Source organism: Cherax quadricarinatus, chromosome 69, assembly GCF_038502225.1.
Source record: "Cherax quadricarinatus isolate ZL_2023a chromosome 69, ASM3850222v1, whole genome shotgun sequence".
In the NCBI taxonomy this organism is placed as follows: Eukaryota; Metazoa; Arthropoda; class Malacostraca; order Decapoda; family Parastacidae; genus Cherax; species Cherax quadricarinatus.
Window position 1 is genome coordinate 18,938,677 of NC_091360.1, and position 20,326 is coordinate 18,959,002.

General features: G+C 42.6%; 1 protein-coding gene across 1 annotated transcript in view; it reads left to right on the forward strand.

Moving 5' to 3' along the window:
* LOC128701918 (organic cation transporter protein) overlaps positions 1-20,326 on the forward strand; it is a 210,168-nt gene that overhangs the window by 171,881 nt on the left and 17,961 nt on the right. Inside the window, exons 11-12 of the mRNA XM_070099880.1 lie at positions 13,783-13,964; positions 18,338-18,474. Coding sequence (XP_069955981.1) covers positions 13,783-13,964; positions 18,338-18,474 — 319 coding nt within the window. The remainder of the gene's footprint in view (positions 1-13,782; positions 13,965-18,337; positions 18,475-20,326) is intronic.

The following is a 20,326-nucleotide window of genomic DNA, read 5'->3' on the forward strand; positions in this document are numbered from 1 at the left end:
CACGCATTTCTGAGAATGCCTGCCCGAAGTTTGGGGTATAGAATGAGAAGCTGCGGTTAAAACGGAGGACGAGAAGAGGTGTAAAAGCTCATCAATGGAGGACGAAGAAGGAACCTCACTAAAATCAGTTAGTTGTGAGTAAAGGTTCCAATTTGCCTGATCAAATTGCCAGTGTGGGTTACGAAGAGGTGGTGAATATGAAGGGGAAGTAAGAATGATTGGGAAATGATCGCTGTCATGCAAATCCGGGAGAACATAACAGGTGAAGTCTAATGCGGCGGAGGAAGAGCAGAGATCGATGCAAGAAAGAGTGAGTCCGAGGATCAAAATGGGTGTGAGTACCTGTATTTAAAACATGGAGGGGGTGGGTAGCAAGAAAAGCCTCTAACTGAATGCCACGGGAATCACAGTGAGACCCCCCAGAGGAAATGATGGGCATTAAAATCGCCAAGTAACAGAAGCGGTGGCAGTAATGACGAAACAAGAAAGGCAATATCCGGATAGATAATGCCTGAGGAGAGAGATATAAAGAACAGAGCATATACCACGTATGCAAGTGGATACAGGCTGCTGTGTAATGCAGCGAAGTACGAACAAATAGCTGATGGTATGGAATATCAGTGTGTAGAAGAAGGGCACTTTCATTAAAGGTCCCATCAGGAAAAGGATCTGAAGAATACAATAAATTATAGCCTGAGATGGGAGAGACAACAGCAGTGTGTAATTTTGGTTCCTGTAAACAAACGCCAACAGGGGAAAACTGGGAGAGTAACTTCTGAAGCTCACCCCGATTACCTCTGAGGCCGCATATATTCCACTGTAAATAGTCCATGCTTGGCAACTATAAAGATACCTGAAAATCGCAGGTAAGGGTTCCTATGGACTAGTGGGGTTAGAAAAGTCCACATGTGGAGGCAGCGGAAAACGTTCAAGCAGCGAAGGAACGGTGCACTGCGAAGAAAGGAGTTGCGCAGATGGAGGAGAGGAGAGAGAAGGAACAGAGGGTGGATCAATGTCCATTGATGGTTTGGTCTCTGAAATATATTCAGAGATTGCTTCAAGTGTTTTGGAATTCAAAGACGTCGTATGGGAGACAATATTGGAGATGGAAGGGGGAGGATGAGTAAAGATTGGAACTGTAATGGACTGTACCAAGGTAGGGGGGGGCGAAAGGGTGGAGGGAACTGGAGAAGAAGCGTGGAAGGGGACAGAAGAGGTAGAAACCTGGGAGGTGGCAGAAGAGGAAGAAACTTGGGAGGGAACAGGGGAGGAAGATACAGTACGAGGAGGAGGGTGGACCTCTAAACTTGCAACAGAGCCACTGAGAGGGGAAGAACTAGGTACAGAGACAGGGAAGATAAAATGAGGAGGTGGAAGAAGGGAAGGAGGGGTTAAAGGACCTTTTTTCGACTTCTGAGAAGTAGAGAGACGATTGGGAGGAGGTGTCGTACGAGATCTCATTGATACCAAGGCTTTAGAGGGAGAACACGAAGAAGCAAGAACAGACTGAGGCGTTGAAGTAGGGATGTCTGAGCCCAGGACAGCAAAAGAATTAGATACAGGAGTGACTATGGGAGAGGTAACCACAGAGGAGGCTGCAGAAGATGGGACCCCAGAAGTGGGGGGACGTTTTGAAACACGGGAATAAGAAACACGAGGTAGTCTCCCTTGGAGGCGGAGATGAGAAACTGCCATGGCGTAAGGGAGACCTTCTGTCTCTTTGAGGTAACGGATTTCCCACTCATTTAAGTAGACTTGGCAACGGCGAGAGTACGAAGGGTGAGCCTCATGACAATTAAGGCAAGAGGGAGGTCGATTGCAAGACGTATTAGAATGGTAATCGGCACCACAGACTGGGCATTCGGCTATAGATCTGCAATATTTCGCTGGATGGCCAAATCGCCAGAAATTTATACACTGTTGCGGTGTAGGGATCATCTTTCGAACTTGTAACCGATGTCCTGCTACATAAACTGAGGATGGGAGTTCACGGCTGTCAAAAGTTAAACGAGCCACATTGCTAGGGTATCGTCTCCGCCCGTGGGCAGGAAGAACATAAGTGTCTACCTTAAGGATTGGGAGATCTTAGAGTTCCAGCTGTTGAAGAATGTCATTACCACATGTCTGGAAATTTTTTTGAACTATGGTATGGGGAAGAATGATGGTACCACTACAAGAATTGAGGGAATGATGTTTTTCAATAGTGACAGGAACAGTATCATATATGGGAAAGAAGAGAAAGATCATGAGCTTGGGTAGCATTCTATACACTGATGATGTGTATACCACTCTTAAGAGCATGAAAAGAATATCTTTACCAACATGGCGTAGGAGTGCCTTGCCAATACTATGGTCGGAAAAATAGGCAATAGAGGAAGTCGGTCGTAAAGTGAAGAATTTAGTCCATTGTGCCTGTGGGAAAAAATCCCAAAGGCCAAAAAGGAAGGGCAAAAGAGAGGGGTGGGAAGGAGGATGAGGAAAGGAAAAAGGGGAAGATGGGGAGGATGGGAGAGGGAAGGGGGGATTGGGGGGTAATTAGGTTTGGTCTGAGGAAGGAGACCGACAGGTCTAATTTCTCAGACGAAGAGCCTCTTCACCACACCAAGGAGCCCCCCTTGAAGAGAGGGAATGCAGGTAAACAGTGAGAAGTCAGTGGTCATGGGGTTGGGTAATTGGGTGGGCAGGGAGGTGAGATGTAATGTTGTTAAAAATGGGCGGTGTCTTTAAAGATTTGTGGCATTATTTATAGGGATGACATGGTTGTGGTGCGGGTGGAAAACTCGGATAGGTTGTTGGAAAGGATCGTGGGGCGTCTAGGTGTTTGGAGACCCCAGCACCTAACTCTTGTACAACGAGTAATAGTCGTAAATGTTTTATTGTATAGTAAGGTTTGGCATGTCGCGGCTGTATTCCCAATTACAGGAACAGCGATTGCGTGGATCTTAAGACGGGTGTTCAAATTTTTGTGGGGTTCAAGTTGCGATTGGTTAAGGAGAGAGGTTGTAATGTTACCTGTACATCAGGGTGGTTTGGGGTTGATGGATCTGAGAAGGAGGGCTAAATGTGTGTTTTTTAAATGGGAAGTTTTGCGTGTGGGTGTGAAGGCGGGGCAGTTGGATAGGATACATGATAGGCTGGTTATGTGGTATGGAGGTGTGAAGTTTCAGGAATGCGAAATCATTTTGAGGGTTTTGATGTTGGTTAAGGAACTGAGAAATGTTCGAATAAGGGTTTCGCGTAGGTTGCTGGTGGGTAGGTGCGTTGTCCCAGTTGAGGGTTTGTTTCCCATGTATACGTGGAAGAGCATTTGGTATAGATTTAGTAAGCTGAAGTTAAACCCTAGGGCACGTGAAGTGATGTTTCATTTTCTGCATGGTATCCATCTATCAAGAGAGATATTAAGAATCAGAAATGTTGTAGAGGGTGGAAGGGGGGGTGGCATCTGTGGAGGGGATGAGACTGCATTCCATGTAGTTTATTTCTGTGAAGGGTTAGAGGTGGTCAGGTGCTGGTTGAGTAGTGTGGTACAGAGGGTGGGAGGCAGTGGGGTGTCGGTTCTGAGACCTTTAAGCCTAGATATCGGAGGACTAGATGAGGGTGTCATAAGAGCTTTAGATATATCATGGTAGATTACATATATATATCATGGGTGATGAGGGATGAGGGGGGATAGTGAAGGGCGGATGCTGGTTTTGCGATAACGTTCTATCGAACGATGTGTCGTAACAGGGAATTGTATGGAGGGAGGTGGGATCAGGTTTTCTCTGAAGGATATAGAATGCTAATGCTAGGAATTCTCGTGAATCTGTGAATAATAATGAGTGTGTGTAAGGTAAGGGGTTTTCTTTTTTTGTTGTGGGTTTACATAGGTATAGAAGAAGTCAGGGGGTTGCAGCGTTCTCGTCTCCTGGGGGGTTGCGTGAGAGTGTTGTGAATGTGGGTATGGACTGGTTTCCAGGAATTTATAGATGCTTTATGCTCAGCCTTGAGGTTTTCATGCCACGTGTGGATGTGGAGCTTGAGGGGTCGATATGATCTTCATAAGTTTTTTCATGAATGTAGGTGTAATATCGAAGGATTTTTGTTTATGTATTTTTGGAAGCATATTTTGGTCGTGTATGACACGATTCTTGAGTAATATGTTCTTCGAGTCATGGAGTGTGTTTTATTTTCAGATTGTATTTTTGATATGTGTTAGGTGTTTGTATGTTGAGATATACTTACATCCTGCTTTGTTTTGTGCATATCTGCACATATGTGTTATGTGATTTTTTAAACTTTTTTTTTTTCTGTATATTCCTTTCTTTTGTAATAAGCCTTTGTCATATGCTAAGCTTTATGTAAAACTTTTATATATGTTGGTTCTGTTTCATTTAAAGTTTTATATTTTATGTCATGTCCCTGGTACTGTTCTGCTGTTAAGTGTTATGTTCTTGATGTAAGTTTTTGCTGTATGGTGAACAGTTATATTTAGCGAGTTTATAGATGCAAACCTTTTGTGTCAGATATTTTTGTATTGGGCTTTTTTTTTTTTTGTAATAGTCAGTTAGTTTTGGTTTGGAGATTATGATGTTTTTGCTTTTATGTCTATTTATTATTTGCTCTTATGTAATGCTGTATTAGTTTTAAATAAAAAAAAACTCAATTCGTGGTCAGAAAAGTGGCAGATGCAGTTCATTGTAGATAAATTCAAGGCTCTGAAGCTCGGGAGTGTCCATAACTCTAGCACATATAAGTTAAATAATGTAGAACTTAGCCATATAGATTGTGAAAAGAACTTGGGGGTTATGGTAAGCAGCAACCTTAAACCAAGACACCACTGCATAAGCGTACATAATAAGGCAAACAGATTACTGAGATTTAAATCAAGAAGTGTAAGCAACAGAAGTCCAGCAGTTATATTACAGCTTTATACATCATTAGTAAGGCCTCACCTAGATTACGCAGCTCATTTCTGGTCTCCATATTACAGAATGGCTATAAATTTGTTAGAAAGCATTCAGCAAAGAATGACAAAATTAATTCATAGCATTAAAAATCTTCCATACTAAGAAAGATTGAAATCCCTTAAATTACATTCACTTGAAAGACGGGGAATGAGGGGAGACATAATCTAAGTCTACAAGTGGAAGACTGGTATTACCAAAGAGGATATCAATAAGGTCTTGAGGATATCTCTCCAAGATAGAACCCACAATAATGGATTCAAATTAGATAAGTTTAGATTTAGAAAGGATATAGGAAAGTATTGGTTTGGAAATAGGGTAGTTGATGAGTGGAACAGTCTACCTTTTAAGGTTATTGAAGCTAAAACGTTGGGTAGTTTCAAATTTAGGTTGAATAAATACATGAATGAGAGGGATTGGATTTGAGTGGGACTTGCATATGAGTAAATAGAATTATCAAAGTTTATTTCTTGGGTAGCATTGAAAATTGGGTTGGACAAATATTTTGTTAGATGGATTGTAAAGGACCTTCCTAGTATAAACCAACAAGCCTGATGCAGTGTTCCTTCTTTCTTATGTTCTTATGGTCATATCTCATATGGTTCAATCCCGTTAGAAGAAAATTTCAAGGGTGATTGCTCCCTCACAGAGTTTGAAGCAAGAAACGAGGTGAAGCTATTGGGAGACACTGACAAGATAGCTCCCGATTTCAATGGCAACTTCAAGAGGTTCCACAACACTGTCACCAACAACCCGCAAAACGGAAGCTGGTTCTGAAGCGTACTTGCTACACAATTTCTGTACCCTCTTCCAAACTGCACACATAGGAGAAGCAGGCAATGGGAGAAACGTAGTCTTGCCAACAAGTGTGTTTAGCGTCGTGTATGTAGTGGTTAGTGACTGCCCTTGCACACTTAAAATCCGAAAGATGATCTACGGTCCGAATATATCAATAACGGCCCCACAAAGAACGTTTCAAACACACTGTATGGGCACATGCAGGTGACCACCATAGCACGCATGTCTGAGAATGACTACCTGAGGTTTGAGGAATAAAACGTGATGCTGCAGTCAAAAGTAAGGTCAAAAACTGGTGCACCAGCTCGTCAGTAGAGATGAAGGGTCCCAACTGATGACCACGATAGTCCCATTGGGACCCTCCCCAAAGATGATTTAGAACGCAACATCCAAGATACAGAATGCACGAGAAGGGGAAAGATATAGAGAGCAAACTGTATACCACCTGTGCAAATGAATATGTACTGCAGTTTAATACAGCAGAGAATGAACAAAGACTTGTTGAAACGGTATACCAGTGTGCACAAGAAGTGCACTCTCATTAAAAGTTTCATCAGGAAAGGGATCAGAAGGATGCAATGGCACATAGCCCAAAACAGGACGGATAACAGCTGAACAGATTTTGAGCTCCTGTAACCCGTCATACACTGGGGAAAACAGGGAGAGCAACACATGGAGCTCTCCCCGATTACCCCTGAAGCCACGAATTTTCCATTGTATATAAACCATTATTCAAAAAGTTAGGTATGCCAACAGTGAGAAGCAATGTAATTTACAGACTTTAGTAAGGTCAATGAAGTCAATGTGTGGAGGCAATGGGAAACGAGTAAGCAGGTAGGAATCGGAATGCTGTGAAGGAAAAGACTGCTGCGAGGGTTGTGAAAAATGAGGAAGGGCATAAGGAGGTGCACGGGTGTCCATCGAGGGTTTCGTCTCCACAGTATAGTCGAAGATAGCGTCAAGTGTTTCAGCGGACAAGGAAGATGCTGGTACTATGATTTCAGAGATAGGTGAGAAGAGAACAAATGGAGATCGGGAAAATTGTGGTTGCAACCAAAGAGGTCTGGGAGAGAAGGGGAGTATTAACCTGGTGAGATGTGCTGGTGGGGGATAGATGATACTTGCGGTGAAACAGAAGAGGAAGGCGGCTGGAATGGGGCTGGGGAAGAAGTTTGGCGATAACAGGAGAAGAGGGGAACATGCAACGGGGGTGATCCTCCACCTTAGTGTAAAAGTGAGAAGGGGGGTGAGAACTAGGCACCGATGCCGAAAAGGAGAATTGTAAGCACGAGAGGAATGCGAGGAGACTTGGGCTCAGGAGACAGGCTCAACTTTGCAGGTGATAGGCGCGAAGAAGGTGCAAACATACGAGGCCAAGCAGACTGAGAAACTAGTGGGCAAGAAGATGAAGAAGTAGAGGTAGGAAGAGGTAAGGAGGTGGAGTTTCAGAACATAAAACTGCAGGAGAATTAGAGACAGGGGGGAGGTGACCCCGGAAGACACAGCACTGGAGGAGCTGGTAGGTGAGGGTACCGCCGAGGTTGGAGGTCTCCAAGTTACTCGAGAATTAGGAACACGAAGAAAATTCTTCTGAAGGCAGATCCAAGAGATAGCCATAGCATAAGTAAGGCCTTCACTCTCCTTAAGACAACGGATTTCACGTTCATTAAGAGAGACCTGACGTCAGCGGGAAAAAGAAGGGTGAGTTTCGTTGCAGTTAAGACAAATGGGGGGAAGACTGTAAAATCTATCAGCATGATCTGCAGCACCGCTGATCGGGCACTCTGCCCCACACCTGCAGAATTTAGCTGGATGTTCAAAGTGCCAAAAATTTCGATACTGCTGGGGCATAGGGACCACTTTACAGACCCCTAGGTGATGTCCTATGATGTAAATGGAGGACGGGAATTCAGGACAGTCAAAGGTTAAATGGGCGATGTTACTGGAAAAGTGCCTCTGCTCATGAGTGGGCAGGACATATGTATCCACTTTGAGAATCAGAATGTCCTGAAGGGCTAATTGCTCTAAAATATCGTCACTGCAAGACAGAAAAATGTCACTGTACAATGGAACATGGTAAGACCACTGTACCACTGCAAGAACTGAGGATAGCATGCTTGTGAACTCTGATAGGAATGTTATCAATGGAAGAAACATGGGAAAGATCATGAACTTAGCCCACATTCTGAGCTGTAACCATACGCTCACCACTCTGAAGAGTGTGAAAGGATATATTTCGGCCAACATCTCGTAAAAGAGCTTTATTGATACTATGGTCTGTTAGATAATCAAATGGAAACGTCGGTTACAAGGAAAAGAATTTGTCCACTGTGTACTTGTAAACATGGTGCATAAAGGAAGAGGATGTCCTGTAGGTCGTTTCTTGGTGGAATGAACAGAAATCAACAGGCTGTCATCAGAAAATGGTCTGAAACATTTAGGCATAGGACCGTGGGCAGCCCGATCTGAGGCAGGTGGGCAATCCAAAAGCCCTCGCACCATATTTGGGGAGGTCAAATGCATAGTAGAAGATGTGCAAGGGGCAGAGTTACTAGAAGAAATGGGCTGAGAAATGACACCTGGAGTAGGTGACGAAGTGCTACCAGAAGAAAGTACTGGGGTATGGGAAAAGTCTGGAGAATGGTTCAGTAATGAAGCCGGGTCGGAACAAGATGCAGTAGCGAAAAAAGGCCTGGGAGGAGGAGAGGGGTCACGGAACAAAGACTCTATGATGATAGCATTTCTTTCTTATTATTTAAAGAAAAGAAAGAAAGAGGGATGCCAGAGGGACAGTTACTGGAAGGCATGAAAGGGCTGTAAGTTCCTCCTCTCTTCCACGAGAACCTCGACATTGCCCCCAGCGCAGATGCAGCATGGAACCCGTGTCATACTCTACCCTTCATGCCAATAAACAAGTGACCCAGAACAGCAACCTCACATCCACCGAGCCACCTCAGCAGACAAAAGAGAGAGTGGTCAGATACTCACCACAAAACATACCTCCCTCAGCTGCCACATCGCAGAACCAACAGACAGCATCCAGAGATACACCCATCACCTGCAGGACACCCCACCCGACCTCCTGGAAATCCAGGAAGGGTGCAGGGTTCCTCCAGATGATCCACAGAAGTAGGATGAGTCCCGAAACACTTCCTCCCACTTAAAAACCATAATGCCAGAGGGGAGGATCCCAGAGGCTACAAACAGGAAGAGTAAAAGGAAGGGTTGGAGAGGAAAGGGTAAAAGGGAGATGGGGAGGATTGGATATAGAAGGGGGAATTAGGGGGTAATTAGTTTAGGTCATAGGAAGGAGACCAAATTCCTCGGCCCAAGTGTCTCTTCACCGTACCAAGGAGCCACCTTGAAGAGGTATATCTGCACACACACAAACACATACATATATATATATATGTGTGTGTGTGTGTGTCCTCACCTAGTTGTAGTTGCAGGGGTCGATTCACAGCTCGTGGCATCGCCTCTTCAACTGACCACTACCCAGTCACTCTTTCCGCTCCGTGAGCTTTATCATACCTCTTTTTAAAGCTATGTATGGATCCTGCCTCCACTACATCACTACCAAGGCTATTCCACTTCTTGACAACTCTGTGACTGAAGAAATACTTCCTAACATCCCTGTGGTTCATCTAAGTCTTCAACTTCCAACTGTGACCCTTTGTTGCTGTGTCCCATCTCTGGAACATCCTGCCACCTAGTCCATACCTCTCAGTATTTTATATGTCGTTATCATGTCCTCCCTATTTCTCCTGTCTTTCAGTGTCATCAGGTCGATTTCCCTTAACCTCTCCTCGTACGACATACCCCTTAGCTCCGGGGCTAGTCTTGTTGTAAACCTTTGCACTTTCTCTAGTTTCCTTACATGCTTGGCTAGGTGAGGGTTCCCAACTGGCAATGCATATTCCAGTATGGGCCTAACGTACACAGTGAACAGGGTCCTGAATGACTCCTTATTTAGATGTCGAAATGCTCTTCTTAGGTTTGCCAGGCGCCCATATGCTGCAACAGTTATTTGGTTGATGTGCGCCTCAGAAGATGTGCCCGGTGTTATACGCACACCGAGATCCTTTTCATTGACTGAGGTTTGTAGGCTCTGGCCCAATAGACTGTACTCTATCTGTAGTCTTCTTTGCCCTTCTCCAATCTTCATAACTTTGCACTTGGTGGGGTTAAACTTCAGAAGGCAGTTGCTGGACCAGGCTTGCAGTCTGTCCAGATCCCTATGTAGTTCTGCCTGATCCTCGTCCAATAGAATTCTTCTCATCAACTTCACATCATCTGGAAACAGGGACACTTCGGATTCTATTCCCTCTATCATGTGATTCACAAATACCAGAAACAGCACCGGTCCTTGAACTGATCCCTGTGGCACTCCGCTCGTTACAGACACTTACTCTGACACCTCGTCACATACCAAGACTCGCTGCTGTCTTCCTGACAGGTATTCCCTGATCCACTGTTGTGCCTTCTGTTATCCCTGCATGGTCCTCCAGCTTTTGCACTAATCTCTTGTGTGCAACTGTGTCAAACGCCGTCTTACAGTCCAAAACAATGTAATCTACCTGCCCATCTCTTTCTCTTGTCTTACTACCGTCAACCTGTCATAGAACTCCAGTAGGTTTGTGATGCAGGATTTCCAGTCCCTGAATCTGTGCTGGCTGTCGTTGATAAGCTCATTCCTTGACCTAGCATACTACACATGTCAGTGACATGGTATGTAGTTTTGTGCTACGTGTCTGTCTCCTTTTTCAAAAATTGGGACTATATTTGCTGTCTTCCACACTTCCGGTAGTCGTCCTGTTTCGGAAGATGTGTTGAAGATAGTTGTTAGTGGTACACAAAGTGCCTCTGCTCCCTCTCAGGACCCATGGAGAGATGTTTTCCGGCCCTATCGCCTCTAAGGTATTAAGCTTGCCTAACAGCCTCTTCACTTCTTCCTCGGTTGTATGCATTGTGTCCAGCACTTGATGGTGTACACAACCTCTCTGCCTTTCTGGAGGCCTTTCTGTCTCCTCTGTGAACACTTCTTAGAATCTCATGTTGAGCACTTCACACACTTCACATAACCTCCCCTCCTTCCTTCCTCAGCCTGTTTACCTGGTCTTTGACTGTTGTTTTCCTGTTGATGTGGCTGTACAACATCTTTGGGTCAGATTTTGCTCTCGCTGCTATGTGATTCTCAAACTGCCTTTGGGCCTCCCGTCTTACCTGTTCATATTAATTTCGGGCTCTATGAGCGGTCTCCTTATTCTTCTGGGTCCTTTGCCTTCTATACTTCTTTCATTCCCTAGCACACTTGGTTTTGGCCTCCCTGTGCCTTTGGGTGGACCATGGGCTAATCCTGGTAACAGGAATAATGAAAAATCATTATTCCTGTTACCCATGGGTACAAACCTCTCCTCAACTTCCTTGCATGAAGTTGTCACATATTCCATCAACTCGTCCACTGACTTCCCTGCCAGTTCTCTGTCCCAATGAATCCAGTTCAGCAAGCTCTTCGTGCTTGCATAGTCCCCTTTCTTGTAGTTTGGCTTCATTAATGCGTCTCTTCCTGCTTCCCCCTTCTCTTGTAGCTCTACTGTGTATTCGAAGCTTGAAACCATATGATCACTGGCCCCCAGGGTCTTTGATATGTGATATTCTCAATATCTGCACTACTCAAGGTGAATACTAGGTCCAGTCTCGCTGGTTCATCCTCTCTGTCTCTGGTAGTGTCCCTTACGTGTTGGTACATGAAGTTTGTCAGTACCACCTCCATCATCTTAGCCCTCCACGTTTCTTGGCCCCATTTGACTCCAAGTTCTCCCAGTAATTTCCTTGTGGTTGAAGTCACCCATGATCAATAGCTATGCCCTGCTTGAATGAGCCCTTCTGACCACCTCAGCTAGTGTGTCAACCATCGCTCTCTTGCTGTCATCATACTTTTGCCTTGGTCTCCTGCTGTTCTGCGATGGGTTATACATCACTCCAATTACCACCGTGGGACCTCCAGACTGAAGCGGTAGTACTATGTAATCTCTTGCTTCTCCTCTGTCTCCTCTCTCCAGCTCATCAAAATCCCATCGATTTTTGATCAGCAGTGCTACTCCTCCATCCCCTCTGTCTCCTCTGTCTTTCCTCAGGATCTGATATCCATTGGAAAGATGGCATCTGTTATCATCCCTGTGAGCTTGGTTTCTGTGAGATATTTGAAATAAATACACACACACAAATATGTGTGTGTGTGTACTCACCTAACTGTACTCACCTAATTGTGGTTGCAGGGGTCGAGACTCAGCTCCTGGCCCCGCCGCTTCACTGATCGCTACTAGGTCCTCTCTCTCTCTCTCTCTCTGCTTCCTGAGCTTTGTCATACCTCTTCTTAAAACTATGTATGGTTCCTGCCTCCACTACTTCACTTGCTAGGCTATTCCACTTCCTGACGATTCTATGACTGAAGAAGTACTCCCTAACGTCCCTGTGACTCGTCTGAGTCTTCAGCTTCCAATTTTGACCCCTTGTTTCTGTGCCCCCTCTCTGGAACATTCTGTCTCTGTCCACCTTGTCCATTCCCCGCAGTATCTTGTAAGTCGTTATCATGTCTCCCCTGACCCTTCTGTCCTCCAGTGTCGTCAGTCCGATTTCCCTCAACCTTTCCTCGTACGACATTCCCCTGAGCTCTGGGACTAGCCTTGTTGCAAACCTTTGTACTTTCTCTAACTTCTTGACGTGCTTGACCAGGTGGGGGTTCCAGACTGGTGCTGCATACTCCAGTATGGGCCTAACATACACAGTGTACAGTGTCTTGAACGATTCCTTATTAAGGTATCGGAACGCTATTCTCAGGTTTGCCAGGCGCCCGTATGCTGCAGCAGTTATTTGGTTGATGTGTGCCTCTGGTGACGTGCTTAGTGTTATGGTCACCCCAAGATCTTTCTCCCGGAGTGAGGTCTGTAGTCGTTGTCCACCTAGCCTATACTCTGTCTGCGGTCTTCTTTGCCCTTCCCCAATCTTCATGACTTTGCATTTGGCAGGGTTGAATTCGAGAAGCCAGTTTCTGGACCACGTGTCCAGTCTGTCCAGGTCTCTTTGCAGTCCTGCCTCATCCTCATCTAATTTAATTCTTCTCATCAGTTTCACATCATCTGCAAATAGGGACACTTCAGAGTCTATTTCGTCGATCATGTCGTTCACATATATCAAAAATAACACTGGTCCTTGAACTGACCCCTGTGGAACCCCGCTCGTCACAGGCGCCCACTGTGATACCTCTTCACGTACCATGACTCGTTGTTGCCTCCCTGTCAGGTATTCCTTGATCAATTGCAGTGCCCTCCCTGTTATATGCGCCTGATCCTCTAGCTTCTTCACTAATCTCTTGTGAGGAACTGTGTCGAAGGCCTTCCTGCAGTCCAGGAAAATGCAATCAACCCACCCTTCTCTCTCGTGTCTTACTTCTGTCACCTTGTCGTAAAACTCCAGAAGGTTTGTGACACATGATTTGCCTTCCATGAACCCATGCTGTGTGTGTGTGTGTGTGTGTGTGTGTGTGTGTGTGTGTGTGTGTGTGTGTGTGTGTGTGTGTGTGTGTAATGTTCATTTCAAATATTTATAAAATCCCCAGATAATATTTATTGTTGTTCAGAACAAATACTGTCATATAGTAATTTGTTAAATTACTATAATTCCCTAATGATGGCTATGGAGATTACAACTGCTGATGGCATCTTTTCCAGAGAACATTTGTGTCTAAAATAGAGGTAAAACAATACAGTTCATTTACCTGTGTTTATTTATGCTATGCTAATTTAAACTCAATGGAGATAAAAAGTCTGATTAATACAAGTATTACTTACATTATCTTGAGAGCATTAGTTGTACTGAACCTACAAATACATTTATTTATTTCCTTATCAGGTAGAAATGATGTAGTTTACATGTAACAAAACATTGGTAGGTAGAACACAAAGTTACTAGTGTGTAATACATTACTGTCTCTGCATTTGTGTAATCCCTCTTTTTCTCTGCCCATTCATTATAAAAGACAATTACTGGGTGGTAGTTGGTCTGAGCTTGTTGGGTAAGTTTGGAATCACAGCAGCATTTAACAGCCTGTACATCTACTCCGCCGAGATCTTCCCAACTGAGTACCGCACTATGGGAGTTGGTACTTGTTCCATGTCAGCTCGTCTTGGTGCTATTCTCGCACCATTCATTGCTTCTTTAGTAAGTGATTACCATATTATTTATTAATTATGCAAATTTTAAATGCTCATAGATTAAAGTATTCTATTTATTTTTTTATTTTTTATTTAGTTTATCTTGAATATTTTTAACCATATACACCCTATTAATTATCGCTTGAGTAGCCGCAAACTTGTAGTAAAATAAAGAAAAAATGGAATCTGTGCTGTAACTCTAGAATGATATCTTATTGGTTTTCAAATTTTATCGACGAAGCATCATTCCATATGATGTATTATATCTCACAATATAGACAGAATTGGTGCATATTTGAAATTTTACTGAGCTAAAAAATAGTATGCATTGGTGGATTTAGATCAATTACTAGAAAATGTTCTTTTTGATCGGCTTCAAACTTTTTCCATTTGTTGAATTAATTAAAATACAACTTGTTACTCACTTTGAGGTGTGTGAATTTAAATTTGTCAATTTACTTAAAAAACTGTTTCCCGTGTAATAGCTAGTGAATGACTCTTCTGATCAGCTTCAAACCCTAAATGCTACTGTATCTTAAGTAGAAGAATTTTCATACTAATTTCATCAAACTGAATTTTTCAACAAATCTATTGTTATAGGATTGCAGAAAATTTTAAATAAAATATTATTCACAAAAGTAAATTTGAAAAAAAAAAATGTAGTTTTATAGTTTATTAATCATAACAAGGAAAGATTTTCCTGTTATTTACAACATTCATGTGTCAAGTGTCTTGTGCAAGATTGATGGCAATATTTACATGAGAGGTGCACTATATGAAGCTTGTGTAATGTGTCATATTCAAATTCAAAGTTTATTCTCTATAAGGATTACAATGCTGAGTTTACAGAATTTGGTTATTGTGGGGTTTACATGTAGTAAAATACTAATTACAGAGGGGGCCACTAAAGCACCTAGCATGGCTAGGTATTTCGGGCAGACTTAGATTAATTCTTAACTTTAAAATATTACAAATTATGAGGTAAGTTGGTATTATGGCTGACTAAATACTAGTTTGTGAGTTTAGCAATGTGAATGCTTTTGTTTTGGCACAATACATAGTTTCAGTATTGGAGTATCACAGGCCAACTTATGATTAGTTAGGATTCATTATTTTAAGATTGAGATTGATATTTCTGTTTATGGTCAAATGGGTGAGTGATTGTAAGTGTGAACCACCAGAAGGTATTCGTGTAATTAGTTGACGGGGTGTATCAGGGAGATAAGATGTTTTCTAATGGTAGTTTTGAAGGTGATGAATGTGTCTGCAGTTCTAGAGTTTTCAGGTAGGGTGTTCCAGATTTTAGGGTCTTTGACATACATTGAATTTTTGCAAAGGTTTAGTCGGACACGGGGAATGTCATAGAGATGTTTGTGTCTGGTGTTATGCCTGTGGGTTCTGTCACAACTATCAAGAAAGCGTTTTAGGTCAAGGTTAATATTGGAATTTAAGGTCCTGTAGATGTAGATTGCACAGTGGTAAGTGTGGATGTACTGAACAGGGAGTAAGTTTAGATCTATGAAGAGTGGGGGGGGGGTGTTGCCAGGAATGGGATTTAGTGATTATTCTTACTGCAGCTTTTTGTTGGGTTATTAGTGACATTAGGTGTGTTGCTGCAGTTGATCCCCAAGCACAAATAGCATATGTGAGGTATGGATAAATAAGTGAATGGTATAGTGTGAGAAGGGCATTTTGTGGGACGTAGTATCGTAGATCCCAACTGTTTTGGATACTTTTTGGTTATGTGTTGGATATGGGTGCTGAAATTTAGGTTCTTGTCGAGGTATAGGCCTAGGAATTTGCCCTCATTATGTCTGGCAATTAGAGTGTTGTCGATCTTAATGTTAATTTGCACAACTCCTGCTCTGCTACCAAACATAATATAGTAGGCTTTGTCAGTGTTAAGCATAAGTTTATTGGCTGTCATCCAAATCGATATTTTGATCAGCTCCTCGTTAACAATGGTGTTGAGGGTGGCAAGATTAGGGTGAGAGATGACATAAGTCATGTCGTCAGCAAAGAGAATGGGGTTCAGGTTTTGGGATACATTTGGAAGATCATTGATGTATATGAGGAAGAGCAGGGGACCAAGGACACTTCCCTGCGGAACTCCAGTATCAAGTGGCCGTGTTGTTGATGCTGTGTCTTTAATGGTGACATACTGATACCTATTAGTAAGGTAAGATTTGAAATGTGCAAGCGCATGGCTTCTTATATCATAATGGTCAAGTTTGTGGAGTAGGATGCTGTGGTCTACTGTGTCAAAAGCTTTTCTTAGGTCAATAAAAATTCCTAGTGGATATTCCTTATTTTCCAATGCTGTGTAAAGCAGATCTAGCATTTTTATAATTGCATCATTAGTGCTTTTATTTTTCCTGAATCCAAATTGGCAGGGGTTGAGTATGTTTTGTGCCGTTATAAATGAATATAGTCTCCTGTGCACGAGCTTCTCAAAGATTTTGGATAGCAATGGTAAGTTTGATATTGTCCTATAGTTGTTAGGTAAGACACATATGCAACAGTTAGGTATCTTTATTTCGAAACGTTTCGCCTACGCAGTAGGCTTCTTCAGTCGAGTACAGAAAAGTTGATAGAAGCAGAAGATACTTGAAGACGATGTAATCAGTCCATCACCCTTGAAGTTTTGAGGTGGTCAGTCCCTCAGTCTGGAGAAGAGTATTGTTTCATAGCCTGAAACAATATGGAGTTGAAGTGACAGGATGAAGCCTATATACCGCCAGGAGGTGAGATGTAGACCTGACCTTCCAACTACTAGTGGCCTACATCTCACCTCCTGGCGGTATATAGGCTCCATCCTGTCACTTCAACTCCATATTGTTTCAGGCTATGGAACAATACTCTTCTCCAGACTGAGGGACTGACCACCTCAAAACTTCAAGGGTGATGGACTGATTACATCGTCTTCAAGTATCTTCTGCTTCTATCAACTTTTCTGTACTCGACTGAAGAAGCCTACTGCATAGGCGAAACGTTTCGAAATAAAGATACCTAACTGTTGCATATGTGTCTTACCTAACAACCTGTCTGTATTTTATACCATTTTATTGTCCTATAGTTGTTTAAATCTGTAGGGTCACCACCTTTATGTATTGGTGTAACCCTTGCTGTCTTGAATAGTTTCAGGAAGGTGCTAGTTTCTAGTGACTTGTTAAAAAGCAATGAAATAGCATGCGAAAGGACATGGGCCGCTCGCTTGTACAATAATGGTGGGACATAAGACAGATTCCCTGAGTTATTTTTAAGTGACTTTATAATCTCGGTGACTTCCGTGGGCTCAGTTGGTACAAGACAGAAGGAATTTGGGAAATTCCCATCTAGGTAGTCCCTGGCATGGGCATTGGTACGTGGGATTTTATTGGCGAGATTAGATCCTATGGTTGAGAAGAGGTGGTTTATCTTGTTAGCTGTGTCAGTGGGATGCAGTGGTGTTTCATTAGGTTTAGTTAGGACAATATTCTTGTTTTTTTATGAGATTGCAAGATTGATGGCAATATTTACATGAGTGGTTCACTATACACAGCTTGTGTAATGTGTCTTGTGCAAGATTGATGGTAATATTTACATTAAAGGTGCACTATATGCAGCTTGTGTAATGTATCTTGGACAAGATTGATGGCAATATTTACATAAGTGGTGCACTGTGTACAATGCTACATAGGTCATTCCCACATTTTGTTTACGTGTAATAACTAGACAGAAGCTCCTCTGGTCCACTTCAACATTTTGTTTACGTGTAATAACTAGAGAGAAGCTTCTTAGGTCCACTTCAACATTTTGTTTGTGTGTAATAACTAGAGTGAAGCTCCTCTGGTCCACTTCAACATTTTGTTTACGTGTAATAGCTAGAGGGAAGCTCCTCTGGTCCACTTCAACATTTTGTTTACGTGTAATAACTAGACAGAAGCTCCTCTGGTCCACTTCAACATTTTGTTTACGTGTAATAGCTAGAGTGAAGCTCTGGTCCATTCAACATTTTATGTGTAATAACTAGAGTGAAGCTCCTCTGGTCCACTTCAACATGTAAACAGTTGTGTTTCCCAGTAAGAAGAAAGTTGGTATATTTGAAGCATTGTTAAGTTTGTATTAAGAAAGAACGTGTTAGCAACTCTGGGTTTACCTAATGGTAAATATAATGATTACTGTATTCAACAGGAAGAGTCTGTAGTTTATCCATTCATGATATAGAATTTTTTTTTTTACTATTCTCTATTGAAGTTCTGTACTTTTAACTATTCTTCTTTCAGAAAATATTATACTGCACAAATTTTGTTATTAGTTATGTTTTTCTTATACTTCTTCGATGTTTTAAATGTCAGGAATAATCTTATTGAATAATAATGCATTTTACGTCTTCCACAGGCTGATACATACAAGCCATTACCACTACTTATATTTGGTGTGTTGTCACTAGTCTCTGGTTGTCTTACTGTCTTCCTGCCTGAGACTATTGGCTGTGAATTACCACAAACTATACAAGACTGTGAAGCTTTTGGCAGGTGAGAATGATGGTACAGTTCATATTCTGGCTTTTGAAAACTAGATTTTGAGATTAGTGTATAAGTGTGAATATTCTTCAATTCCTGTTAGCGACAAAAAGTAATAATAATGAAGGAATTCATTTGATTGGCAGTTTGAAGGGAAATCAAGAATGTGCCAAGGACGTGCGGCAGCTAGGTGAAAAAATGATTAAAAGTAACCGAATGCATTACTGGTGGGCACGAAGGTGTGAAAGAATTACTTACAATAGTTAACCCAGGGGTGCTGGCTTTCGCTCACTTGAAAATCAAAATGGACATAAAATGTAGAAGGCATAAAATAAACTCTCCCATCCTGAGGGAAGAGAAAATTGGCATGCCTTCGCAGCTTGATTGAGGACAGAGCAAGGAGACGTCAGAACTGGAACTAAAATCTTCTATATACAAGTTTTCCACAGGGCTGAAACATCAGGCTCAACTACTTGTCCACAAATACTGTTCCATCCTCACATCTGCAAACAATGACTGACAGAAGCATTTCCTAAGGTTTGACAAATTACTCAAAGGCAGCACTGCCCTGACCTTAATACAGGCTTTAAAAGACACACTGGGTGCACATATTTACAATAACACTATTTCCATGGAATTCGTTATACTACCGATACCCTTCTAAAATAATTTACATATTTACATGATGTTCACCCTGACTCCAGTATTAACTAACTTTACAATATGTGTGCAATAATACCCATTTCTGCAAGCAAACAATTAGCGTAGCTAGTGTAGGAGTCGGACAAGTCAGAAGGTATGTCAGTGTCAGAGATATGTACTGCTGTCCTGGGTCTTAAGCCGTAAGTATGGAGCCTTACTGGATTGCCATCAGTCACAGGAGAAGCGATTGAAGAAGTAGATGGGCTGTCATTACCATGAGTCTGATTGTGAATTTGCAACACATGCAACTCTACCTCTGCTTCGGCTTGCACATGGTCAACATACTTCATGTGGTCAAGGTGAGCTTCTTTGATAGTTCCAATAGCAATCTCCCTCACCTTAAACTTATTGCAGCAGAGCTGCTGGAGGACACGGTAAGGACAAACGAATTTGGGAACAAGTTTATGCAAACCTGGGGTCTTCGTTGGGTTGAGAAAGATAACTTTGCAATCTGGTGCACTGTGACCAGACGTAAACCTATCAGTAGCTTTCATAAGGTTTTCTCGTACCAACTGAAAAACGAGCTGCATGGTCTGGATCTTAATTATGCTGGGGTTATCAGTGTTGTAAGTAGGTTGAGGCGGAGCAAACAGAATTTCATAAGGTAAGCACTTCTCATAGCCATGCAAAGCAAAATGAGGTGTCTCACCGATTGAGCTGTTAAGGGAAGAGTTTAACGTACACTGAACATCTGGGGTAGCCTCATCCCATGTAGTACAACTCGGGTTAACGGTTACTCTGAGCACCTCCACGACTTTGCGATTTGTACGTTCTTCAAGGCCATTACTCGCAGGGTGGCGTGGAGCTACTGGTGCTTGGTGAATGTTAAATCTGGATCAAAGATCCTGCATTATGGCGTTTATGAACTCGGACCCATTGTCCGACAGGACACGTTGGCAGGCATGATGGAGAATGACATGCTCACGGAAAGCATTTGCAACAGTCTCAGCAGTTTTGTCACAAATGGGTACTAATTTACAGTACTGTCTCAAGTTATCTGCCATTACAAGCAGGTGCTTATTTTCCTTCTCCGAAGTCGAAAAGTTTTGCAATAGGTCGCCAGTTCTCTCCCAGGTCTCCTTTGTAATGGGATACTTTAGAATAGGATTAGGATCCATAATGGTACCCTTGTGCTGTAGACAAACAACACGCTGGTCCTTCC